The sequence below is a fragment of the Bos grunniens genome, chromosome 4 (assembly GCF_055505025.1).
Source record: "Bos grunniens cultivar Pamir isolate PY7600 chromosome 4, Bosgru_T2T1.0, whole genome shotgun sequence".
Classification (NCBI taxonomy): Eukaryota; Metazoa; Chordata; class Mammalia; order Artiodactyla; family Bovidae; genus Bos; species Bos grunniens.
Genome location: NC_141168.1, coordinates 47983105 through 48005828, shown reverse-complemented (window position 1 = coordinate 48005828; position 22724 = coordinate 47983105). Strand labels below are relative to the sequence as shown.

Here is a 22724-nt window from a genome sequence, read left to right as displayed (position 1 = left end):
CACAATTGTATGGTAGTTTGAGCATTGCTTAGCATTGTCCTTCTTGGGGACTGAAATGAAAACTGACCTTTTCAGTCCTATGGTCAGTGCAGATTTTCCCAAATTTGCTGACATATTGAGTGTAGCACTTTAACAGCCTCATCTTCTAAGATTTGAAAAGAGCTCAGCTGGAATTCTGTCCCTCTACTCACTTTGTTCATAGTAATGCTTCGTAAAGCCCACTTGACTTCACACTCCAGGATGTCTGGCTCTAAGTAAGTGATCATGCGATTGTGGTTATCCAGGTCACTGAGACCTGTTTTGTACAGTTCTGTGTATTCTTGCTACCTCTTCTTAATATCTTCTACTTCTGTTAAGCCCTTACTGTTTCTGCCTTTTATCATGCCCATCCTTGCATGCAATATTCCCTTCGTATCTCCAATTTTCTTGAAGATACCTCTAGTCTTTGCAATTGTATTGTTTTCCTCTATTGCTTTGCACTGTTTATTTAAGAAGGCTTTCCTATCTCTCTTTGCTATTCTCTGAAGCTCTGCACTCAGATGGGTATGTCTTTCCCTTTCTACCTTGTCTTTCACTTCTTTTCTCAGCTATTTCTAAAGCCTTCTTAGACAACCACTTTGCCTTCTTTCATTCCTTTTTCTTTGGAATGGTTTTGGTTTCTGCTTCCTGTATAATGTTTCAAACTTTCGTCCATAGTTCTTCAAGGATTCTGCCACCCAGATATAATCCCTTGATCTCTTTGTCCCTTCTGCTGTATAATCATAAAGGATTTGATTTAGGTCAAATTTGATTTAGGATTTGATTTGATTGAGTAGCCTAGTGGTTTCTCCTACTTTCTTCATTGTAAGCCTGAATTTTGCAATAAGGAGCTCATGATCTAAGTTTAGCATTCTAGTTAGTCTAAATCATCTCAGCTCATTTCTGCTACTTTTTTGGGGCAGGAACCAATCACACTTCAGTTTTGTGAAATTCTTGTTTGAAATCTTTAAAAGACTTCCTGTCTGTTACCAAGTTAGAAACATGAGTGTTTTCATCTAACAAACAGTTATAGAGCATCTGCTGTGTGCCAGCTGCTTGGAATATTAAGGAGATTAGAACGTGAGCCCTGTCCCCAAGAGCTCCCAGTCTAATGGGGAAGCTAAACCTAGCCCAGCTTCGTGCTATGGAATGTGGTATGTATAGTTGTTTTCGATGAGAGAAAAAACTGAGAAAAATGCAAGCTGAGAGTGGTCACTGAAAAGTGAGGTCGCCCTTAAGGGTTCCAGAGAGTCATTACCTGAAAAAGTTGGAATGGGCCCTGGAACAGGCTTTCAAGGGATCTTCCAGGAGAGGGGTTCAACTGCTACGTCTTCCAAGAAATTGAGAAATGAGACCTAATGGGAAAGGCTGGGAAATCTGGCCAGTCTGCCCAAGTTGTGCTTCTGGTTAGGCTCTGGCACTAGGTACTTGAGAGGCAGGAAAAAGATAACACAGGGATCAGACAAATAACCAGAGAAAGGAGGTCACATGCCTGAGAGCAAGACAGTAAGTTCGCTTACTATTTGTACTAAAAGACTATTTTACTAATTTTAAATAAATCCTTTGAATAAGGAGACATTTTTACAAACATGGAACCTGTACCTAATATGTGAGATCCTCGGCTTTCTTAATCTGGAAACAAACATTGATGTATCCTCCAGCAATAATATTGTTATCTCTGATCTCAAGGCGAGCACAGCTGTCAGCCAGGAATAGTACACTGCATCTGCCGACTCTTGTGACAGCAAGTGTCTATTGTAGGCTTTTCCCTTCCTCTCTCATTCCTCTTAACATCTCAGTCCAAAGTCACAGTTTAAGCATCTTGCCCGGTACATGTTCCAGTACCACCCCCACCATTTTCCAAGTGGATATAACATCATAAGAGCAGAGAAAAGGTATTACTGCCTTCTAGAAACCCTAATAGACCCAAGACCGTCAGACCAACAGGTACTAATCCTATGCAGTCCTTTGAAAGAGGATGGAATGGGATCTTGAAGGACATTTGAGTGACTAACTGAGGTGTTTTCACTAAGTAAAATTTACTTCTCCCTTTAGAAAATTTTTCACTTAAGACTAAACAAAGACAAACAGAAAGCCCACTGTGTGTAGGAATGTTGTCAGGTTTGTGTATGTTTTGGTATATGTAGATTTTTATAAGCATGTTAAATAAATTCACTGTTTGTTCCTTTATTACTTCTCATCTTGATTTTACCTTAGGAACAAACATTGCTGAAAAATATTTAGGAGAGCTATTTCTAAATAGTAAATAATTTATGTTGTCTCATTTGTAGTGATTCAATATGAGATACATTATTTCATCCATGACTCATCTTCTATAAATTGCCAAATGCATGTTGAGAGTTTTCATTTTCTTGATTTACAGAATTCCATTAAAGAACATAATGGGTAAAATAATCAAACTCATATCTTTTCCATAAAGAACCTGCAGGTACATATTATTTTCAAATTTGAAGACCTAATAGTATTTTGGGCCTGCTATGTTTCATGTTTTGACAAAATCCTGTAACTATGGGAACATTAAGGACTGGAATCAACTGTAAATTTATTGCCCGCTTGTGACAGTTTGTAAGAATGACTATTTCCTTTCAAAATCTTGTTTTGATGGCAACTTTTAAAAATTTTACCTCTCTCAACTGGCCAGTAATGACTTGGTCCTCGCTATAGATTTTTACAAGTTATAAACTGTGTGATGGACTCAGTATACTTCCTGGAATGTATAAAAAATCAACCTGAAAGGTTTCAAACAAAGCAAATGAAACATACCTGCTTTTTAATTGTTAAATATTTGAACATATTTTTAATTAAACATGGCATATTTTCATTTATGGAACCAGAATCTTCTATATATGTATGGTGTTAGAATCTGCTTTGTTTATACAGTGTATCAAGATGTTTGAGTTCAACAAAAAGTGACTGATTTTTGCATTGGATACTAACCTAATTCAAGAGGAAACAGCCCCTGATTACTGTTTAAACAAAGCCATCTGCTTGCTACTTAATCAGTGTAGTGTGAACTTTGGCAAAGGGTGTCGTTTTGTACAGTTTTCTGGATGGATCTGACCAGTTATCAGCAGAATGTTCACTGCCATATTTGCCTACTGTTTTGAAAAGTTTCCCCCTTCTTATTCCTTAGGCATATATTGTCAGTGATATCCTACAAACTGCATCTGTTTATCTTTAAATTCCAAATGCAGTGTCACTCAAATTCAGAAAGTGCACTTTGGGTTGAAAACATTACAGATGTGTAAAGGGCAGTTCTAAGGGTATATGAAAGTTTAAGGACATGTGGAAGATGTTACTGCAAGAACGAAAGAATTTGGATAGAGACAGAGCTGGAGGCCATTACAATTATAGCTCAGGAAAACCAGCAGATTTCACTAAGTGATCAATGAAAGCACATACTGTTCTGTGGTTAGCAACTTGGGCTTCATGCAGTCATTTCCACCTAACACTGATAAATGACTGCAGAAGATCACAACTTTACTTTTCACAGATGCCTGAGTGGTAAAGACAAGTTCCTTCAGTATCAGGAGGAAACTGATATTAACAGAAAGACCACATTCCTCTAAAAGGAGGGGCTATCAGGATCTCTCTGAGTGGGAGTTGAGACCCTATGTAGCTTAGGATGCCCCCAGAGAATTTCTCAATTGGCTGATAGTCATCTCTAGCCCAGGAGGTCCAAAATTGAACTCTGGATTTGCGGCCTGCATCCTGCTTCTTTGTGCCCATCCTATTTTGCTATTCCTGCAGCCTTTTCCATCCTATTAAATGGATCTTATGAAACACCATTTTTCCAGTTGCTCATGTCAAAACCTTGGAGCCTTCACGGAATCTTCTTTTCCTTGCAAACTCCATTTTAAATCCATTAACTAGTCTTATTGATTCTACTTTGGAAAAATATTCAGAATTTGACCGGTTCTCACCACCCTCACCATTACCACCCTGTTGTATGAATGAAAGTGTGTGGCCAGTTGCATGGGCTGGGTCAGCTACTTGTCAGCCACTTGTCTCTTGGGCTTCAGTTTCTGTAACTTGTGAAATGTGGGTAGTCATTGTACCTCCAGCATAAATTTGTGGAAAAGATGAAATGAATGTAAAGGATTTAGCTCATGGTGAGTTGTTAAAATATGTCAGCTCTTACTGCTAGAGCATCTTCCAAGTATACAGCTTAGGCCAGTCTCTGTATAACCCCTGGCTAACTGCCTCAGAATCACTGGGGGTTTGTTTAAAATGCAGTTTCCTGGGTTTCAGCTTGGAAGTCCGAGAGGGTTCTGAGAGTTTTGAATTTTTATATGCTTTCCAGGTGATATTTTGCATATTAAAATTTTAGATTTACATGTTGGAGGAAGGAATAATGGGCCACAGTTAGAGGATGGTAATCCTGAGCCTCAGAGTCAGACACGACTGAAGCAACTAAAGAGCAGCAGCAGCAGCAGTCCTGGGCCTGTGGAAGAGTCAGGATGAGGGGACCCTGCTGCTTCTGGGGAATTAGGGGCGAGGCCTTTCCTTCTCAGCAGTATGTGTGGGTGTGTGTGTAATGTATGGCATGTGTATGTGTAAGATACATGGATTGGGATATGTGTGTGTGTGGCATATGTGAATATAGTATGTGGTGTTTATATATGTGGAGTTGTAGTGTGTAATATATGGTATATAGGTGTGTGTGTGTGTCTGGTATGTGGTGGTGTGTGTGTATGTATGTATGTATGTATGTATGTATGTATGTGGTGTGTGTGTGTGGGTTATGTGTGGTGCATGTGTGTGTGGTATGTGGTGGGCACTCCATGTGATAGGAGTGAAAAGCAGGGTTTGAGAAATAAACTGGTCCTCTGGCAGCTGCTGATTTTAAAATGATCTGGTTCTGAGGCGAGAGTCAATTGCCAGGCCTAACTGTCTTCTTATCCTTGGCAGTGGGATGTTCTATGATGGGAACCACACCTATGTCATTGAGCCGGAAGAAAATGACACGTCCCAAGTAAGTGCTCCTTCTATTTGCCATGGCAAATGTAAACAATGCTGGGTGATTTCTTTACCCCTCTTTTTCGTCTCTTTTTTCTCTCTATTTTGCTTTCTTTTCATATTTCAGGGTCAAGAATATATGTATAAACACAGACATATTATATATATAAATGCATATATGTATACATATATTTTAAGTTAAATAGTGAATAAGGAAAAACCCTAGACTGTGAGAAAATACATTTATCTTGTTTAAGCCACCCAGACTAAGACCGCAGCACATTATGGTGGAGATAGTAAGGAAGGCTTCAGAACACCTCAGAAGAAAAGTATTTTCAGCAGAGGGGAAATATAAGAGGTAGTTTTTTTTTTTTTTTTTTAAATCACTGGTTTTGCCTTGTTGCTGTTCAGTTGCTAAGTCGGGTCTGACCCTTTGGGGCCCCATGAACTGCAGCACACCAGGCTTCCCTGTCCTTTACTATCTCCTGGAGTTTGCTCAAATTATGAATACTGAAGACAGTGAAGGACAGGGAAGCCTGGTATGCTGCAGTCCATGGAGTTGCAAAAAGTTGGACAGCAATAACAAAGAAAACCACAGTGATCTTTTTTTTTTTTTAAATCTACCTTTTACTCTTCCATCTGCTGGAAATACTTTCCTTCTGAGGTGTTCTGAAGCCTTCATTACTAACTCCACCGTGATGTGCTGTGGTCTGTCAGTCTAGTTGGCTTAAACAACATAAATTTATTTTCTCACACTCTGGGGACTGAAAGTCCGATTTCATGGTGCCAGTGGGGTCAGTGTCTATTGAGGGCTCTCTCCTTGGGGTGCAGATAGTGTCCCGTGAGGTCTGGTGCCTCTTCTTCTTCTCATCAGGGCACCAGCCTTATCAGACTCGGACCTCACTCTTGTGATCTCTGATAACCTTTATCGCATCCCTCTAACTCTATCTCCAAATACAGTCACATTAGGAATTTATGACTTAAACATGAGTTTGGAAGGGACATAGACATTCAGTTCATGATGGATCAAATCCACAGATAATGTGATTTCCCACTCTTTTTCTTTTCTAGATTCCAGATTTTTCTCTATTGCCTATTTTCTTTAAGGCCCCATGCTGATAAAATTTAGAGAAATCCGAGTTTTCTCCGTTCTCTTCCTCAGTTTAGTTTAAACTTTCTGTAGAAAATGGTGCTATTACTAACTAAAGATAAACATGAGGCATTCCATCCTAGCTCTGTACACACAAAATATTCTTCCGTGTATCATGGAACACCAATCAAGCACTTAGAGAGGCAAATAATTTCAAGAAACGCTCGTTGTTCTGCCACTCATAAACAATCTGTATGGGAAACTGTCTGTTTTGTATTACTTTCCAAGTACCCGCTGAAAGCTGTCCTTGTCCCTTTGCTTGACAGTCTGATTTTTTAAAAAGTGATATCATGAAATTTGACTATTTATGATCTTCCTTTTTTAGTAATTGAAGGAAGCCAGATGAAATTATTTGAATGTTCATTAATTTTTCTTAGATGAAACATGGGTTTTTATCTGTTGAATTTTTATAGATGTTTGTCTGACACTTGAATTTTGAGGCAGGGTCTGCTGTGGGCATTCTGATTGTGCCAGTCACCTGCTTCCCAACAGGAAGACTGTTAGCTTTGCAGTCTGCCTAGCAAAGCTGTCAGGCTCTAACAGGAGGCAGGGCTTCATGGAAAGGAACCAGTCATAGAAAACATTAACCCCTTTCCCCGGATGTCTTACTTCCCCTTGGGGGAATAGGTGCATTCATTTCTTTGCCATTACCACAGGCTTCGGCTTCTCCATCCATGAAGGCATTTTACTTCTAATGGGCTATCACTGTGGTGCTGGGATAATATAGGAGTGAGTGGGAGGGATGTGCAAGGGCTCATTGCCTTCCCAAACTTGAGAGAATGTGTAGTCAAGCAATGATTCTTTTAAGGTTTCGCCTCCCCCGGCTGTGATCGCCTGAGCCTGGAGATTTCTGGGTGTATGTGCCTCATCTCTCGTTTGTGTTATTTCAGGAGGATTTCCATTTTCATTCGGTTTACAAATCCAGACTGTTTGAATTTCCCTTGGATGATCTTCCATCTGGTATGATTTTCATAGAGTGATTTTTTAAAAAAATACAGCTTTAATAATTCATTTTAATGTTTTATAACTAATTATATGTGGAATATCATCAGCCTACGACTGCTCCTAACAGTTTTAGAAAGTCAAGTGACATCAAGAGAGAGAAAAAAATGCAAACTGACCTCATATTTATAGTGGGTGAGTTTGGAAAGATATTGCTTGAACTCAACAAAGAAGAGCTTATTAAAGTTATAAGACTCAAAGTAAAGTATTCCTTTACTTTGTTAAAGAAAAAATTGGTCTGCATAGGTAGAATATATAAAATTGACTCTTGGTGAAGTACTCAGTTTGTACACATAGAGATGAGCTTGTAAATATTTTCCCATTTATTGCTTCCTCGTTTCTTTTTGCCCCAGCATTTTAATACAGAGCCGTTGTAGATTAATATTTATTATTATGATGATGTGCTATTTGTGAAATTGATCTTTCCTTCCAATGTGTGTTTATGGGTCCATCTATTTATAGGTTTGATTTGAGAGTTGCATCCATGTCTTTTGGTGAGAAGGGCAGGGTATTCATGCTTCGGCTTTGTTAGAGGAGCAATGATTACGCAGAGTGCATTTGTCTCTGTCCACACTGGACTCATTTTCGTGTTCTCCTTCTAAAGATATGGTATAGCTGATGTGGAGATGCTTCCTCCCCTTCTTAGACAGCCCTGATTATGGCCATAGTATAGTCTAATTTTTAAACTTCTTTTAGTCTTTGTAACAACTCTGTGAGGTCAGTATTATTATTCCCATTTTATAGATGAACAAACAGAAGCTCAGCTAGTTTGTCTTTTCTAGGGTTCCACAGCTAGTAAGAGGCTGAGTGGGTGTTTGGATTATGGCACTACAAGACTGTGCCTTGGGAGACAGGCACCAGGGCAAATGGAAAACTTACTAGACTAAAGCCGAGTCTAAACTCCTGCTTAGGAAAATGACTTAAAGGCTGCATTGTCTCCTTATTAGAAAAAGAAGTAAGTGCTTTCAAATGTTCCTTCCTCTGAAATAAATTCGTAGCTCCTTGACTTTCTGCAGTTACGCTAAAGAGAAATAGAACTCACCCCTTCTGTCCTGCTGCCAAAGGGATAGAAGTTCCTAGTTTATAGAATTTGCTATTTGGAAAAATCTGAAAATGAACAATAGATACTTTTACTTCACATAGATGCTTTATACTGTTCTTTCGTTATCATATGAAACTTTTTACAATTCCTATTATGGTAAGAAAATAAATCATGATTAGCTGCTTGAGAACAAAGTTGCAATCCAATAGGCATTACTGGATGCAATAAACATTAATTAATATTTAAAGTAATAAGTAAAAGTTCCCCACTAAGGACTTTATTATAGGCTTGCCATGATACAATCATAATTTTTTTTAAAAAAACTTCACTCAGAATTTCTTTACAACAGAAACTTTGGAGGTTACTCAGTAGTTTTCTGCTATGAAAAATGAGTTTTGGCCATATTCTTTGAAAAACCTCAGTTTGTTCCTGGTTATCTTTTAGTATCAGAAGTTGACAATATTCATTTTAAGAGTATTATTTGCCTCAAGCTCTTTAGACTTACTATGACAAATTGGAAGGAAACAAAAAATAGACAAATGTCAAAGCTGCAATTTTTTTGTTATATAAGCTCAAAACTAAGCTTTTTAAAATTTTATTTTAGGTTTAATAAAGTATCACTGGGTTGTGGGTTATATTATGTCTTTTTTGCTACGCATTATATATTTCCCAGAGATAGAATATGATCAGGTGTTCCCCAATCTTGTTTGATTATGGAATGTTTTATTTTATATGACACATCTCTCAAGGCTAGTTTTCCTAAGAACACATTTTAAGAAAAGATTTTTGTTTAAATATGACCACTTAGCACTCACTGTTTAAAAATTACTATGATGAAAAACCAACCAACCAACCAACAAAAGCAAACAAAACAGAAATAGACTTGTAAATATAGAGAACAAGGGGGTGGTAGCCAGAGCAGATGGGGGCCAGCCAAAAGAGGAAAAGGAGGTTTAGAGACACAAACTTCTAGTTATAAAGTAAAGAAGCCATGGGAAGGTAATGTAAAGCATAGGGAACATAGTCAATAATATTGTGATAACTTTGTACAGATGCAGATGATAACTGGGCTTCAGTGGTAACCATTTTGAAATGTATGTAAATACCAAATCACTATTTTGTACACCTGAAAATAGTATGATACTGTATGTCAGTTATACTGCAATAGAAGATTACTATGATAAAATACACCAACTTTGTGTACTATTTGCTGAGTTCTGACACCCTTGTACTCCCCTGATGAAAAATAGACTGTTTCCATTACCCCAGTGATTTCCTTTGTGTCCCTTTTCTGTCAGTGTCTCCCACTTCTGCAGTCCCTTTTCTGACTTTTTTCACTGTAGATTAGTTTCACCTGTTCCTACAAATGGACTCATTCATCATATTCAGCTTCTTTTCCTTATTAGCACAGGCCTGAGATCTATGTTGTCAAAGGCAGCAGTAATTCTTTATTTTGATTACTGAGTATGTCCTTATGTATGCATATAGCACAATGTTTCATCTCTTCTGTCGGTGGACATTTGGATTGCTTCTAGTTTGGGGCTATTATGAATATAACAACTATGAATATTCTTGTAAAAATCTTTTTTGGGGACACACATTTATATTTCTCTATCAAATACCTGTGAGTTTAATAACTGGGTCACAAGGTAGTATATCTTTAACTTTATAATATTGTTCTTAAGCTTCAGCATCTACCAGAATCACCTGGAGGGCTTGGTAAACACAGATTCATGGCCTCATCTTCAGGCTACTTTTTTCAGCCACTACATTGAGGCGTAATTGAAATACAAAGGGCTGTATATATTTAATGTATAGAACTTGATGAGTTTGGAGGTAAATATACATCCATGAAATCACCACAACCTATGTCATAAACATATTCATCCATTCCAAAAGTTTCCTCCTACACTATTTATGGTGATGATGATAAAAACCATTAACATAAAATCTAACCTTTTAGCAGATTTTTAGGTATACGATACAGTATTGTTAACTGTAGGCACTAAACTGTTCAGTAGCTCTCGAAGACTTATTCGTCTTGGATAACTAAATCTTTGTCCGCTTTGACTAGTACCTCCTCGTATTGCCTCCTCCCAGCCTGACAGGCACCATTCTAATCACTGTTTCTCTGAGTTTGACTATTTTAGATTCCTCATGTAAATGGTGTTATGTAGTATTTGTCCTTCTTTGTCTGGCTTATTTCACTTAACAGAATGTCCTCTAGGTTCACCTGTGTTGTTGCAAATGGCAGGATTTTCTTTTATAAGACTGGTTAATATTCCATTGTGTGTATATACCATATATTCTTTATCCATTCATCCACTGATGGACATTTAGGTTGCTTCTGTATCTTGACTGCTGTCAATAATGTTGCAGTGAACATGGGCATGCAGACACTAATGTGAAATCCTGATTTAAATTCCTTAGGCTATATGCCTAGAAGTAGGATTGTTAAAATCATATGGTATTTCTGTTCAGATATTTTGAGAAATAGTCATAATGCTTTTCCTAGTGGCTGCACAAATTTCTAGAGCTTTTGATTAAGTACGTCTTGGGTGGGTTGTGAGAATTTACTTTTCCAAGTTCTCAGGTAATGCTAATGCCTCTAGTCCAAGGAATACAATTTAAGAACTACTGTTGAATAAAGAATCTCTGAACCTTTTCCTGAAGCGGTGATACCATTGTATACTCTCAGCATTATACGAGAGTTCTAATTGCTCCACATCTTCATCAGCCTTTCGCGTGTCATTCTTTAGTGAAGGCTAGTGGTGGAAGGGAAGGTCAAGTGGCTATTTGGATGATTTCCCATTAAAATATGATGGCATTTATAAAAGAAATATGAGAAAAATTTTGAGATAAATTATAACTGGAATAATGCTTGAGATTTTTTTGAATTGTATTCCTTTGTGGTATGTTTATTTATATTAATATAAATGTAATTGCCTAGATTAATGTTCTATATTGTCATTAAGTGTGATATTTACATTATAAAATTAATAATTATGTATAGTTATATAATTTATAGATTATAATTATAATAATCATTGTTGATTAAAGTAAAGTTATATAATTTATACTAATTAGGGCTGGTAGAAGTTTGATTGCCCTTCATGAAAGAAACCTGGCAAATGCACTAAGTTAAATTTATTTTTGTTTCCTTTTAGAATTCCAACAAGTAAATATCACTCCACCAAAATTTATTTTGAAGCCAAGACCAAAAAGGAGTAAACGGCAGGTATGTATTCACAGGTATATGTCACAATATTTTAAAAACATTTGGCCACTGCCAGTCAATTTAATCTACATTAAGTCTGTAAGAGGTAAGAATTAGTTTCAGGCATTTGCCACAGTGTGGTAAACAGCATGGGTGACACATTCATAGCAGCAGTGGAGTCAGGGCCATATTATTTCATAGACTCAAAAAACACTCAAGATAGTGGCGATAATATGGACACTCGTCTTACAGATGGATTATGGGGCTGCTTCTGTGGCCTCTCAGGCTGTTTCTACCATAGGCCTCCTTCCTCGCCTGAGTATATACCAACCACATCATGAAGTTTGCTTGGATGGTACAAGCCCTTGTGTTCATCCCCTTAAGAATACCCTCTTAAGAATGACTCTATCAAGTTTTAAAGCTGCAAAATGCTATTGTCACACTTGAACTACTCTGGAGTCTAGGATATAAAATCAGAATGTCTGCTTTATGAATGTTCAATGCATATTGAACTTAATAATAGTAGCAGTATATTGTTTACTGTACAATGCTTTAAACCACATGAAGTGGGTACTATTATTATCCCTTCACAGGAAAAATAATAGATGTCTCTGAAATGTGCACATGACTTGCCCAGAATCATAGATCTGGTAAATGGTTTATACAAAATAAAAACTCTGGTCATCAGAATTAAGATATCATCACAGTTGTGGTGGTAGTTGGTGTAGGTGTGTGTATGACATAAAAACCAGATGAGAGAAATAAGTGTCTAGTAAGACAAAGCAGTTGAAGGGACCAGGTATTTTCTTTTTAATATATGTTTAGTAAGTATGAAGTAAAATGTGTTTATAGACAGATTTCTAACATGAATAATAATTGCTAAATATTTTGAGTACTCACCATGAGCAATTGTATTAATGTATTTAATCCTCATAACAATTTTTTGAGGAAGGCATTATCATTATCCCTATTTTAAAGACATTGAAACATAAGAGACTTAAGAAACTAGCCCATGGTTACACTGGGTTACCTGGCAATGGAGCCGGGATTCTGACCTAGAAGTCTTGTCCCTGAGACACACAGTTGAATATTACTTGGCCTTAATAAAGAAGGAAATCTTGCCATTTGCAACAACATGGATGGACCTGGAGGGCATTAAGCTGAGTGAAATAAGCCAGGCAGAGACAGACAAATATGGCATGGTATCACTTACATGTGGAATCTAAACACAAAACAAACAAACAAAAACACGTAGAAACAGAGTAGAAACATGGTTGCCAGGGGCTAGGCAGTGGGGGAAAAGGGAGAGATTAGTAAAAGGGTACAGACTTTCAGTTCTAAGATGGATCACATCTGAGGACCTAATGTGTAACATAAGTTTCCCACAGCCAAGTTACCAGGGCTTATTTATGTGCTGTTTCCTTTATTATATTGCAGCTTCGTCGATATCCTCGTAATGTAGAGGAGGAAACCAAATATATTGAACTGATGATTGTGAATGATCATCTCATGGTAAGGTTTGCTGAATTTCGTGTTGTTTGAACTTGCCCATGCCTAGCATAAAACTGGTGGGTGCAGAAATATGTTTAGAAGAAAGAAGGCTATGAAGTTGTAACCTGGAAAAGGTATTTGTATAATCAAACATTTCTGTTACCCAGCAACAACCTGTAAACAGGAAAACACTCTTAGGTAAATCAATTCACAGTATTTTGTGAAGTTCCAAAAATATTTCTATGATTCATAATGTTAATTCCTTGGATTTGCTTAGTTAATGTAGGGGCTAATATCTTCTCTTACTAAAATGGCAAGGTTAAAAAAAAAAAGGGAAACTTCCATTTTATAATTGAAAAAGTGAAGCAGCAATAATATGACACTTTAATTTGCAATGTTAGCTTTATCCTAATAAAAGCATTTTTTTCTGTTTTTCTTTTGTTGTGCAATAAACCATTTGGAAAGGCTTATAGACTTATTTACAAAACAGAAACAGACTTACAGACTTAGAAAAAAAATTCATGGTTAAGATGGAAAGAGGGATAGCTTGGGAGTTTGGGATTGACCTGTGCACACTGCTGTATTTAAAATATATAACCAACAAGGACCCTGTGTAGCACAGGGAACTCAATATTTTATAATAACCTAAATGAGAAAAGAATTTGAAATATAATAGATACATGTATATGTATAACTGAATCACTTTGTTGTATACCTGAAACTAATACATTATTAATCAAAATATTCTCCAATATAGAATAAAAAAAGAAAAGCTTATATAGCCAAGCTGTGAAGATTTTTAGGATAAAAATCTAGCCAAACTTTTTATTGAGTCAGTTTTTTTTTTAATGCCCAGTTTACAGGCATGTTTTATATTTAATTCATGGGCGTATTATAATCAGCCTGGTTACATTCATTGCACAACAGTGAATTATAATTGTTTCATGTAACTAGAGTTTTAAACTAAATATATTCAGTGATGCACTTTGTTGAATTTTACTTAATTTCAGGTACATATACATTTTAATTTACTTTGAATTATTTGGGAGAAAATGTGTCATTTATTTAAATATGATTAAGCTAATAGAGATTTTAATTAATTATTAATAATAATTATTATTAATGAGTGCTTCTTCCTTGTTTATGGTAGGACTGAGTTTTGTATTTCTACCAATTTAATTTTGTGACTGTTATTTTTCCTGAGATTTTTACAGAATAAGCTGTAAAAACACATATTTTGGACATTTCAGGATATCATAAATTCAAATGTCTGTAAGCATCTATAGGCAGATAGTTCAAAGTGAGCCAGATATAAAACAATAGGAAAGGGTCAGGTCTATGGCAAAAGAGAAGTCACATGGTCTGTCTATGTAATAGGAGTGACTGCTTCTCAGCCCTTGCCAGTTATTACTGTGTGTGGATACTAATTTTAAATGAAGCCAGAAACCAGATTTTACATGATATGTCTTGAGTTTTAAAACAGCCTTGAGGTCAAACCAAAGATATATGTTGTTCACATCAAGCCGTAAGTCACCTCCTTGTGACCATTAGAGGCTTCTTCTCTTTACTGAGTAACCCTTGTGGAACTTTTCATACTTTCAGCATTATTCACATTCACTTTTTCTGGCTTTCACCCTACTTTTATTTGTCTTGCAATTCGTTGATAACTTTCATATATGTTCTCATTTTGAATAATAATCTTGTGACAAAAAAATAAACTTTTGAAATGGATGCAATGGGTATTTTTTATTTTATCTCAAAGATCTGTGAGGCCGCAAACTTTAGGAGCCTTGCCATAGACTTTGCAGTATCTAAAGAATTAGGTGTCAACTCTTGAATTTTTTTACAGAAAACTGTAAAGGCCTTTTAGTTACGCCGTGTTTCCTCTGCTGAGATGAGCATTTGTTGATGACCTTCAAGTCCTTCACTTGTTTTCTTTTGCTTTCAGTTTAAAAAGCATCGGCTTTCAGTGGTACTCACCAATACGTACGCGAAATCTGTGGTGAACATGGCAGATTTAGTAAGTATGAACCTGATTCAAAATTGCCACAGAGGAATTTTATCTCCTGATTGGTAATAAATTGGATAATAGTCTTATATTTTCACTGCCCTAAATTGCACTTTAGCCAAGGTGTCCTGTAAATCTGTGGTAACTTTGTCATGAACTTTATTTAACTTTGATCTCTGACTGGGAAGATGATAAAAGGAAGAGGTCAGAGATATACCTTTATGGCTAAATTTTTTTTTTCCTGTATTTTTCACACTGGAAAAGAAAAAGTTGAGTCCTAGCCCCTAACAAAGATATTCACAGCGTATTTCTAGCAATGAAAAAACAGCTGCACCTTTTCAAAAAAGTGCCTGGTGCTGCGGGAATGATGCAAATAAGTAGTTCTACTGTACCTTCTTTCCCAGTTTCCGTGACAAGTCTATGCCGTACCTTCCCCATGAGTTTAATTAAGGCCAGTCAGAGAGTACAGAAATCATCTCCTCGGAGAGTGTTCCCTTTTTTACTAGGGAAACTCAAGGAAGCCTGAATCTTACAGGGTGCCAGAAAATGGACTCTGGGGGGACCTTGAGTAAGGGTGCAAATGTCTATCAAAAAGGGGTATTTTATATCTAATTAGTACTCTTTTCTTTGGGTGTTACTTGGTGAACGGTTGGATTCTTATTACTCAAAGGAAACATGTGTAAGTTAGAAAAACAATTAACTCCCTTAAAAATAGTGGAGTTTCTCACATTTCACTAAAACTACAGGATTTTCCATAAAAGGAGCTTTGTAGGCCTGTTCATAAATCATTTAATTTTTTTCCCATGTGTATAGCTGGTGTGTTCATTTTGTTAATATACTAGATATATAAAGACCAACTTAAGACAAGGATAGTATTGGTTGCCATGGAAACCTGGGCGGCTGACAACAAGTTTGCTATATCTGAAAATCCATTGATCACCCTACGTGAGTTTATGAAATACAGGAGGGATTTTATCAAAGAGAAAAGTGATGCAGTTCACCTTTTTTCGTACGTAACTTTTCTAATGATTTATTACTTTTCTTCATTCCATGTTGAATACTCTTATTACTTGTGATGAGATGTACTGTTTGTACTGCATAATGCAATTAGGATTTGATGTAGCAGATATATTTGAAAGAAGTTTTAAAGCACAGATTGTTTGAAATTGTCACGAATATTCAATAGGTTTAATTTTGAGTTATTTTCTTATTGCATGTATATTTCATTTTCAAGAGATCTAATCAGAGCATTTACTGAGTGAAAGTACCATTAATTCTCATAAGGAGTTCTCATATTCTTAACAACAGAATAATTATATTCTTTAAATTGCTGTCTTTTAAATGCTAATTTTCTCTTTGTTTTTGGTCTAATGGAGAGCTTAGTATCTCTAGAGTATATTTTATGTTTTACTTTTTCTTACTCTTATGGTTTGTTCTGGGGGGTAACATGTATATTTAATATAAAATCATCTAAAGCCAGAGCTGTAGAAGAAAGTTATAAATGAAAGCAAAAGTGTAGTTTTGAGGTAGCTTTTTATTTTATACAATTCCAAATTTACAGAAAAGTTGCAAGAATACTACACTACAAGGAAATTCCATATGCCCTTTACCCAGATTCATCAGCTGTTCATAATTTAGTCCATTTGTTTTATAATTTTCTTCTTTGTATTCTTCTTTCTTCCTTCCATCTATCCATCTCTCTATCCGTGTGTGTGTCTATTTTTTTTTCCCTGAACCATTTGAGAGTAAGTTGGAGACATTTAGTTATTGGGCCTTTACTACTAAATACTTGTGTATATTCCCTGAGACTAAACCCATTCTCTTATATAACTGCAGTAAACTCTCAAAACCAGAAACTTTAGCCTCAGTACAATGTTTTTATCTAACCCACTGTCTGAATTCAAATTTCACCGATTGTTTCAATATTACTTTATAGCTTGCTACTCCTTCCCCTTGTCCAAATCTAAGATCCAATCCAGGACCACACATTACATTTAATCATCATGTCTCTTTGGTTTCCTTTAATCTGTAGTATTTCCTCAGCCTTTCTTTGTCTCTTTTGAAGTTAACATTTTTGAAGAGTTTAGACCAGTTATTTTATAGAATGTTCCTCATTGTGCGAATGGCTGATGTTTTCTCATTGTGAGATTCAAGTTATATGCATTTTTGACAGAAATACCACATACATGTAATCATGTTAGAGATTCTTTTTCAAGAGGTATAGTTCTATTTAAGATATTTGTTAGTTGCAATGGGAAACATTCCTCAGAAACTTTTTCTTTTGGTTATGTGTGTGAATAATTTTCATATTCTTCCCTTACCTCCAGAATATACAGTATAGAAATGTATGTGTATTGATAAAATAAACGTGGTAAATTAATAACGAGAGATGCTATGATATTTGAGCTGTGAGCAGTAAGCCTTTTTCATTTCCTTTTCTAAAAGGGGAAGTCAATTTGAGAGTAGCCGGAGCGGGGCAGCTTATATTGGTGGGATTTGCTCGTTGCTGAAAGGAGGAGGCGTGAATGAAGTAGGTGTGAACATCTGTACAATACCAAGTGGTATGATGGCTGACGATGTTTTCCTGATATTTAAGGGACAATTTCTCAGTATTCTATATACTCCAGATATTGTTATTTTATTAACAGCCAACCTGGTTACTGCAGATGACCCAAGGACAGAATAGGAAATTAATGGAAGATAATATTGGATAATTCTGTTCATATTCTACTCAGAATAATTTCCAGGCTTAGGAATATGCTGATTATATAGAGAAAATCTTTACCTTTCTTGAAAATAAGACCCTATTTATCACTTTGACTGATTTTCCAGAGAATTGATAAGTTCCCTGAAACATTGGATTGCTACTTAACAACTCAGTTGAAAATTTTCTTCCTCAATATTTGGCAAATTTTTGGAGGAAAAAAATAGACGGTTTTCCAAAGGGTTACTTCTACCCCTCAGGCACTAAATCCGATAGAAGTGATCTAAAAGAAAAATACCTGAATCTTTGAGAGGCTACATATTGAAAAGAAATATGCCTAGATGTTTTCAAGTTTATTTTGACCAAACATCATCAGCACCACCTCTAACTCATATTGTTTGTTTTCTGAAGCCAAGTTCTATTTAATTTGGGGAATTTAGAAGTGTTTTAGTAGACAAACAAAGATGAGCAAGTTCAAAATAAATTATTTTTATTTTCTATTAACTGGATGACTGGCTTAGTTGTATACAAGTATGAAGCTTTTCAGAAATGTCACTGGTGAAATTTGGACTCAAAAATTAAATTTAAGTTTCCAAATCTGGAGGTTGATGATTCTCTGGTTTCTTCTCTATAAGACTTAGTCAAACATGGAATTATTTCTCACTACCTCTTCCTTAATGCTCCATAGTTCAGCACTAGCTATTATGTATTAACCTCTGCTAAATAAAGTGCTTAGAAGTTTTTTTCAGTTATATTGCGACATGTTCCCTGATTCATTTTAAATAAAAAATAATTTGCACTTATAAGTATTTTATTTTTGTTTTTCAGTTTGGGAAAACGGACTTAATGGCAGTTACACTTGCCCAGTCGTTAGCCCATAATATTGGTATTATCTCAGACAAAAGAAAGTTAGCAAGTGGTAAGTTTAAGTACACGTGTAGTTTAGTTATATTTAAAATAGGCTATCTGTAAAATATTTTGCAGAATGAAATTCTTTAACTCAGTTGTTTAATCAAAAGATTTTGAGTGATAGTATAAAGATAGCCTGGGCACAAAATGTTTTTTTCCAAAAGTAATACAAATGTTAATATTTGCATCACACATGAAATTTACTCCATGTATAATAAACATTAAAGCCAGGTGTTGTTGAATTAAACTATGAATTTTAAGGACATAAGTTCAGTTTGGCAATTTTGAATGATCTCAGCATAGAGGTTTAAGGTATATGTTTTATTATCGCTTATTTAAAACATCTCTTACTATTGCTACAGAGGTAGAATTTGCCTGCAGAATCAGATCTGATAAAGGGATGAGTAAAATATGGGCCTAATAAAATATGCTAGGTTTAACATCTATGATGAATATATATTCCCAGTGGGTAGAGTTACTTTACCAGAATGATCGAGCACTATATATTTGGAGTAAGTTGACTATAGTGAAAGTGAAGTCACTCAGTCGTGTCCGACTCTTTGTGACTCCATGGACTGTAGCCTACCAGGCTCCTCCATCCATGGAATTTTCCAGGCAAGAGGACTGGAGTGGGTTGCCATTTCCTTCTCCAGGGGATCTTCCTGACCTGAGGATCGAATCTGGGTCTTTGGCATTGCAGGCAGACACTTTACCATCTGAGCCACCAGGGAAGTAAGTTGACTATAATCATATTTATTATTTTAGCAACAAATGCCATAAATATGATTGTTTATATTAATTACAACTATTACCATTTATGGGCTTGCCTTGTGGCTCAGTGCTAAAAAATCTGCCTGCCAATACAGGAGACATGGGTTTGATCCCTGGGCCTGGAAGATCCCCTGGAGAAGGAAATGGCAACCCACTCCAGTATTCTTGCCTGGGAAATCCCATGGACAGAGGAGCCTGGTGGGCTACAGAACATGGGGTCACAAAAGAGTCAGACACAACTTGCAACTAAACAACAACATCAAAAATTACCATTTATGAAGTGCCCACTCCATAAAAGACAGTTGAATGCCAGAATTAGCTACATCTAGATGCTCATTTAATCCTCAAGATGGTCCTGCAAGGTATTCATTATCAGCTGATAATGAAGATCTATAAAGTGTCTAGATCTTAAAAGGGTAATGTCTCCAAGATTACAGACATATTAAGTGGTATACCCAGATTTTGAACCTAGGTGTATCTGATTCTAAGACTTCTGCTTAACCAATATACTGTACTGCCTCCTACCAGCAACCTTGAGTGCAGAGGTTTTAAAAATTGATGGGAAATTATAGGAATTTCCATAAAAACCTATGAAACCAAAATCCTGTGGTCATGCATCACTATTTCATTGCTATTTGATAAGCCATTTTAACTGAGTGCTTTAAAAATACGGCCACTTGTTAACATTTTTCAGAAGACTTTTAGAGTGAAATTATATAATCTCAATAGAGTCAAAGTAGAGTTTTGTTGCTATGCATTGCATAAAACACTTCAAATGTGAGGAAAATTAGAGGACTGATCTTTTACTGATTTGTAAATGTACATAAGGAATAAAGTGAACATGTACTTTTAAAAATAGTAACTACTCTAATGCACATGTTTTCACTTTGTAACAAGTTTGTATGTATTCATTTTCTCTTAGGTGAGTGTAAATGTGAGGACACATGGTCTGGATGCATAATGGGAGACACTGGGTGAGCCACTTCTATTTAAAAATAACTCACTGTTCCTTTCTCTACTGTGCTGTTGTCTTCTTAGGAGGATGGCAGTCAATAAGTTACTGCCTGGAACCCTACCCATAGGGATTTAAGACAAACTTGGCAGTTAATTTTCTCAGTGGCTCTGTAGGAAATAGATTTTCACAAAATAGTCTTTTGTTTATGAAAACAATTGCTGTCTATTAAGCTAGTAAGTCAAAGATTTTTTTTAGGGAGGGGATAGGACTTTGAAATATGGTGAGTCAGGGCCATGCAGGATAAATGATTCCATCAACTTCAGGTAAATATAATAATTTTTTTTGAAGAATTGCTTTTTTTTTTAATTTTTATACTTTACAATATTGTATTAGTTTTGCCAAATATCGAAATGAATCCGCCACAGGTGTACCTGTGTTCCCCATCCTGAACCCTCCTCCCTCCTCCCTCCCCATACCCTCCCTCTGGGTCGTCCCAGTGCACCAGCCCCAAGCATCCAGTATCGTGCATCGAATCTGGACTGGCGACTCATTTCATACAAAAGATTATTGAAGTATAGTTGTTTTACAATATTGCATTAATTTCTGCAGTGCAGCAAAGTGATTCAGTTACACATATATGTACATTCTTTTTCATATTCTTTTCTGTTATGGTTTACCATAGGATATTGAATATAGTTCGCTGTGTTACACAGTAGGACCTTGCTGTTTATTCACTCCTTATATAATAGTTTTCATCTGCTAATCCCAGGGCTTCCCAGGTGGTGCTAGTGGGAAAGAACCTGCCTGCCAATGCAGCAGACGTAAGAGATGTGAGTTCAATCCCTGGGTCAAGAAGATCCCCTGGAGGAAGGCATGGCAACCCACTCCAGAATTCTTATCTAGAAAGTTGCCTAAAGAATAGGGTCGCAAAGTGTTGGATACAACTGAAGTGAATTAGTATGCATGCATTCACATCTGCTAGTCCCAAACTCCCAATCCATCCCTTCTCCATCCCCTCTCCCCTCTGGCGACCTCTGTGTCTGTGGGTCTGTTTCTCTTTTGTATATAAGTTCATTTGTATCATATTTTAGATTCCACATATAAGCGATATCATATGGTATTTGTTTTGTTCTGATTTACTTCACTTGCTATGATAATCTCTATTTCCATCCATGTTGCTACAAATGGCATTATTTCAGAATAAGGAAGTTGTTCAGACAATTTAAACTCAGTACGGCTTTATATGGAGGGTTTGACATGAAATACTTGATAAATGAATTTACAGTAAATAATTGTAAATTCCATTAGTTAATTCACTTAAACATTAACCGTTATGCTAAGAAGTGGGAATATAAGTGCACAGGCTAGGGGGAGAGATTTTTATAAAAATCTATTCATTCTTATCTTAATTGTGTTTTCACTTTTATAAAAAGCTCAATGTAAAACAAGTTTTGAGAAACACAGAAAATAAAATTTGTACCACCTCTTTTCTTGCCATCAGGTGATAACTATGGTTAATATTAAAATGTGCTGTGCTGTGTTTAGTCGCTCAGTCCTGTCCTACATTTTGCGACCCCATGGACTGTAGCCCACCAGGCTCCTCTGTCCGTGGAATTCTCCAGGCAAGAATACTGGAATGGGTAGCCTGTCCCTTCTCCAGGGGATCTTCCCAACCCAGGAATTGAACTGGGTTTTCCTGCATTGTAGGTGGATTCTTTACCAGCTTCGCTATCAAGGAAGCCCCTGTTAACAGAATGTTAAAATAGTTTTGTTTAAACCTAGTATTTTGGGAATTCCTTGGCCATCCATGCTTCCACTGCCAGAAGGCAAAGTTTCTATCCCTGATCGGGAAATAAGATCCTGCATGCCATGAGGTGCAGCCAAAAAAATAAAATAAATCCAGTAGTTTTGTATTTTTTCTCTTTCCATTTTTATTGTTTTATACAATTTGGATTATACTGGTTATAGCTGTTTATTCATTTTTTACTTAACATTATAGAGTCAGCATTCTTCTAAGTCTTCATTCTTTAACACTATGATTATTAGTAACTACATGGTATTTTAGTTTTATTAATATATCACGGTTTAGTTAACAGTTTTCTGTTGAACATTTAGGTTATTTTCATGTTATTTGCTGCTATAAATTGTGCCACCATAAATATCTTTATTCAGACATCTCTGGACACATAGCAAATTAATTCCTCAAGAAAAATTTCTTAGAGCAAAATTCCTAGATTTAAAGCTATTTCACATTCTGAAAATTTTTAATGCATAGTACCAACTTGCTCTATTGCCAGGTTTCTTTTTCTATTGACCTTTGATTATTTTGGGGGGTGTGTGTGTATATATATATATATATATATATATATATATTATATATATATAATATATATAATAAAAATATATATTATTTGGAGAGATATATATATAGTATTTTGAAGCAATCTGAGACTTGAAGAACTGGAAGAATAGTTACA

General features: G+C 36.0%; 1 protein-coding gene across 12 annotated transcripts in view; it reads left to right on the top strand.

Moving 5' to 3' along the window:
- The window catches only part of ADAM22 (ADAM metallopeptidase domain 22), a 234458-nt gene that overhangs the window by 152534 nt on the left and 59200 nt on the right, over positions 1 to 22724 (top strand). For all 12 annotated transcript variants that reach the window (XM_086396267.1, XM_086396265.1, XM_086396263.1 and 9 more), the window contains exons 6-14: positions 4951 to 5014; positions 7039 to 7108; positions 11360 to 11430; positions 12847 to 12921; positions 14849 to 14920; positions 15751 to 15917; positions 17354 to 17438; positions 18441 to 18531; positions 20215 to 20266. In XM_086396267.1, coding sequence (XP_086252393.1) covers positions 4951 to 5014; positions 7039 to 7108; positions 11360 to 11430; positions 12847 to 12921; positions 14849 to 14920; positions 15751 to 15917; positions 17354 to 17438; positions 18441 to 18531; positions 20215 to 20266 — 747 coding nt within the window. The remainder of the gene's footprint in view (positions 1 to 4950; positions 5015 to 7038; positions 7109 to 11359; positions 11431 to 12846; positions 12922 to 14848; positions 14921 to 15750; positions 15918 to 17353; positions 17439 to 18440; positions 18532 to 20214; positions 20267 to 22724) is intronic.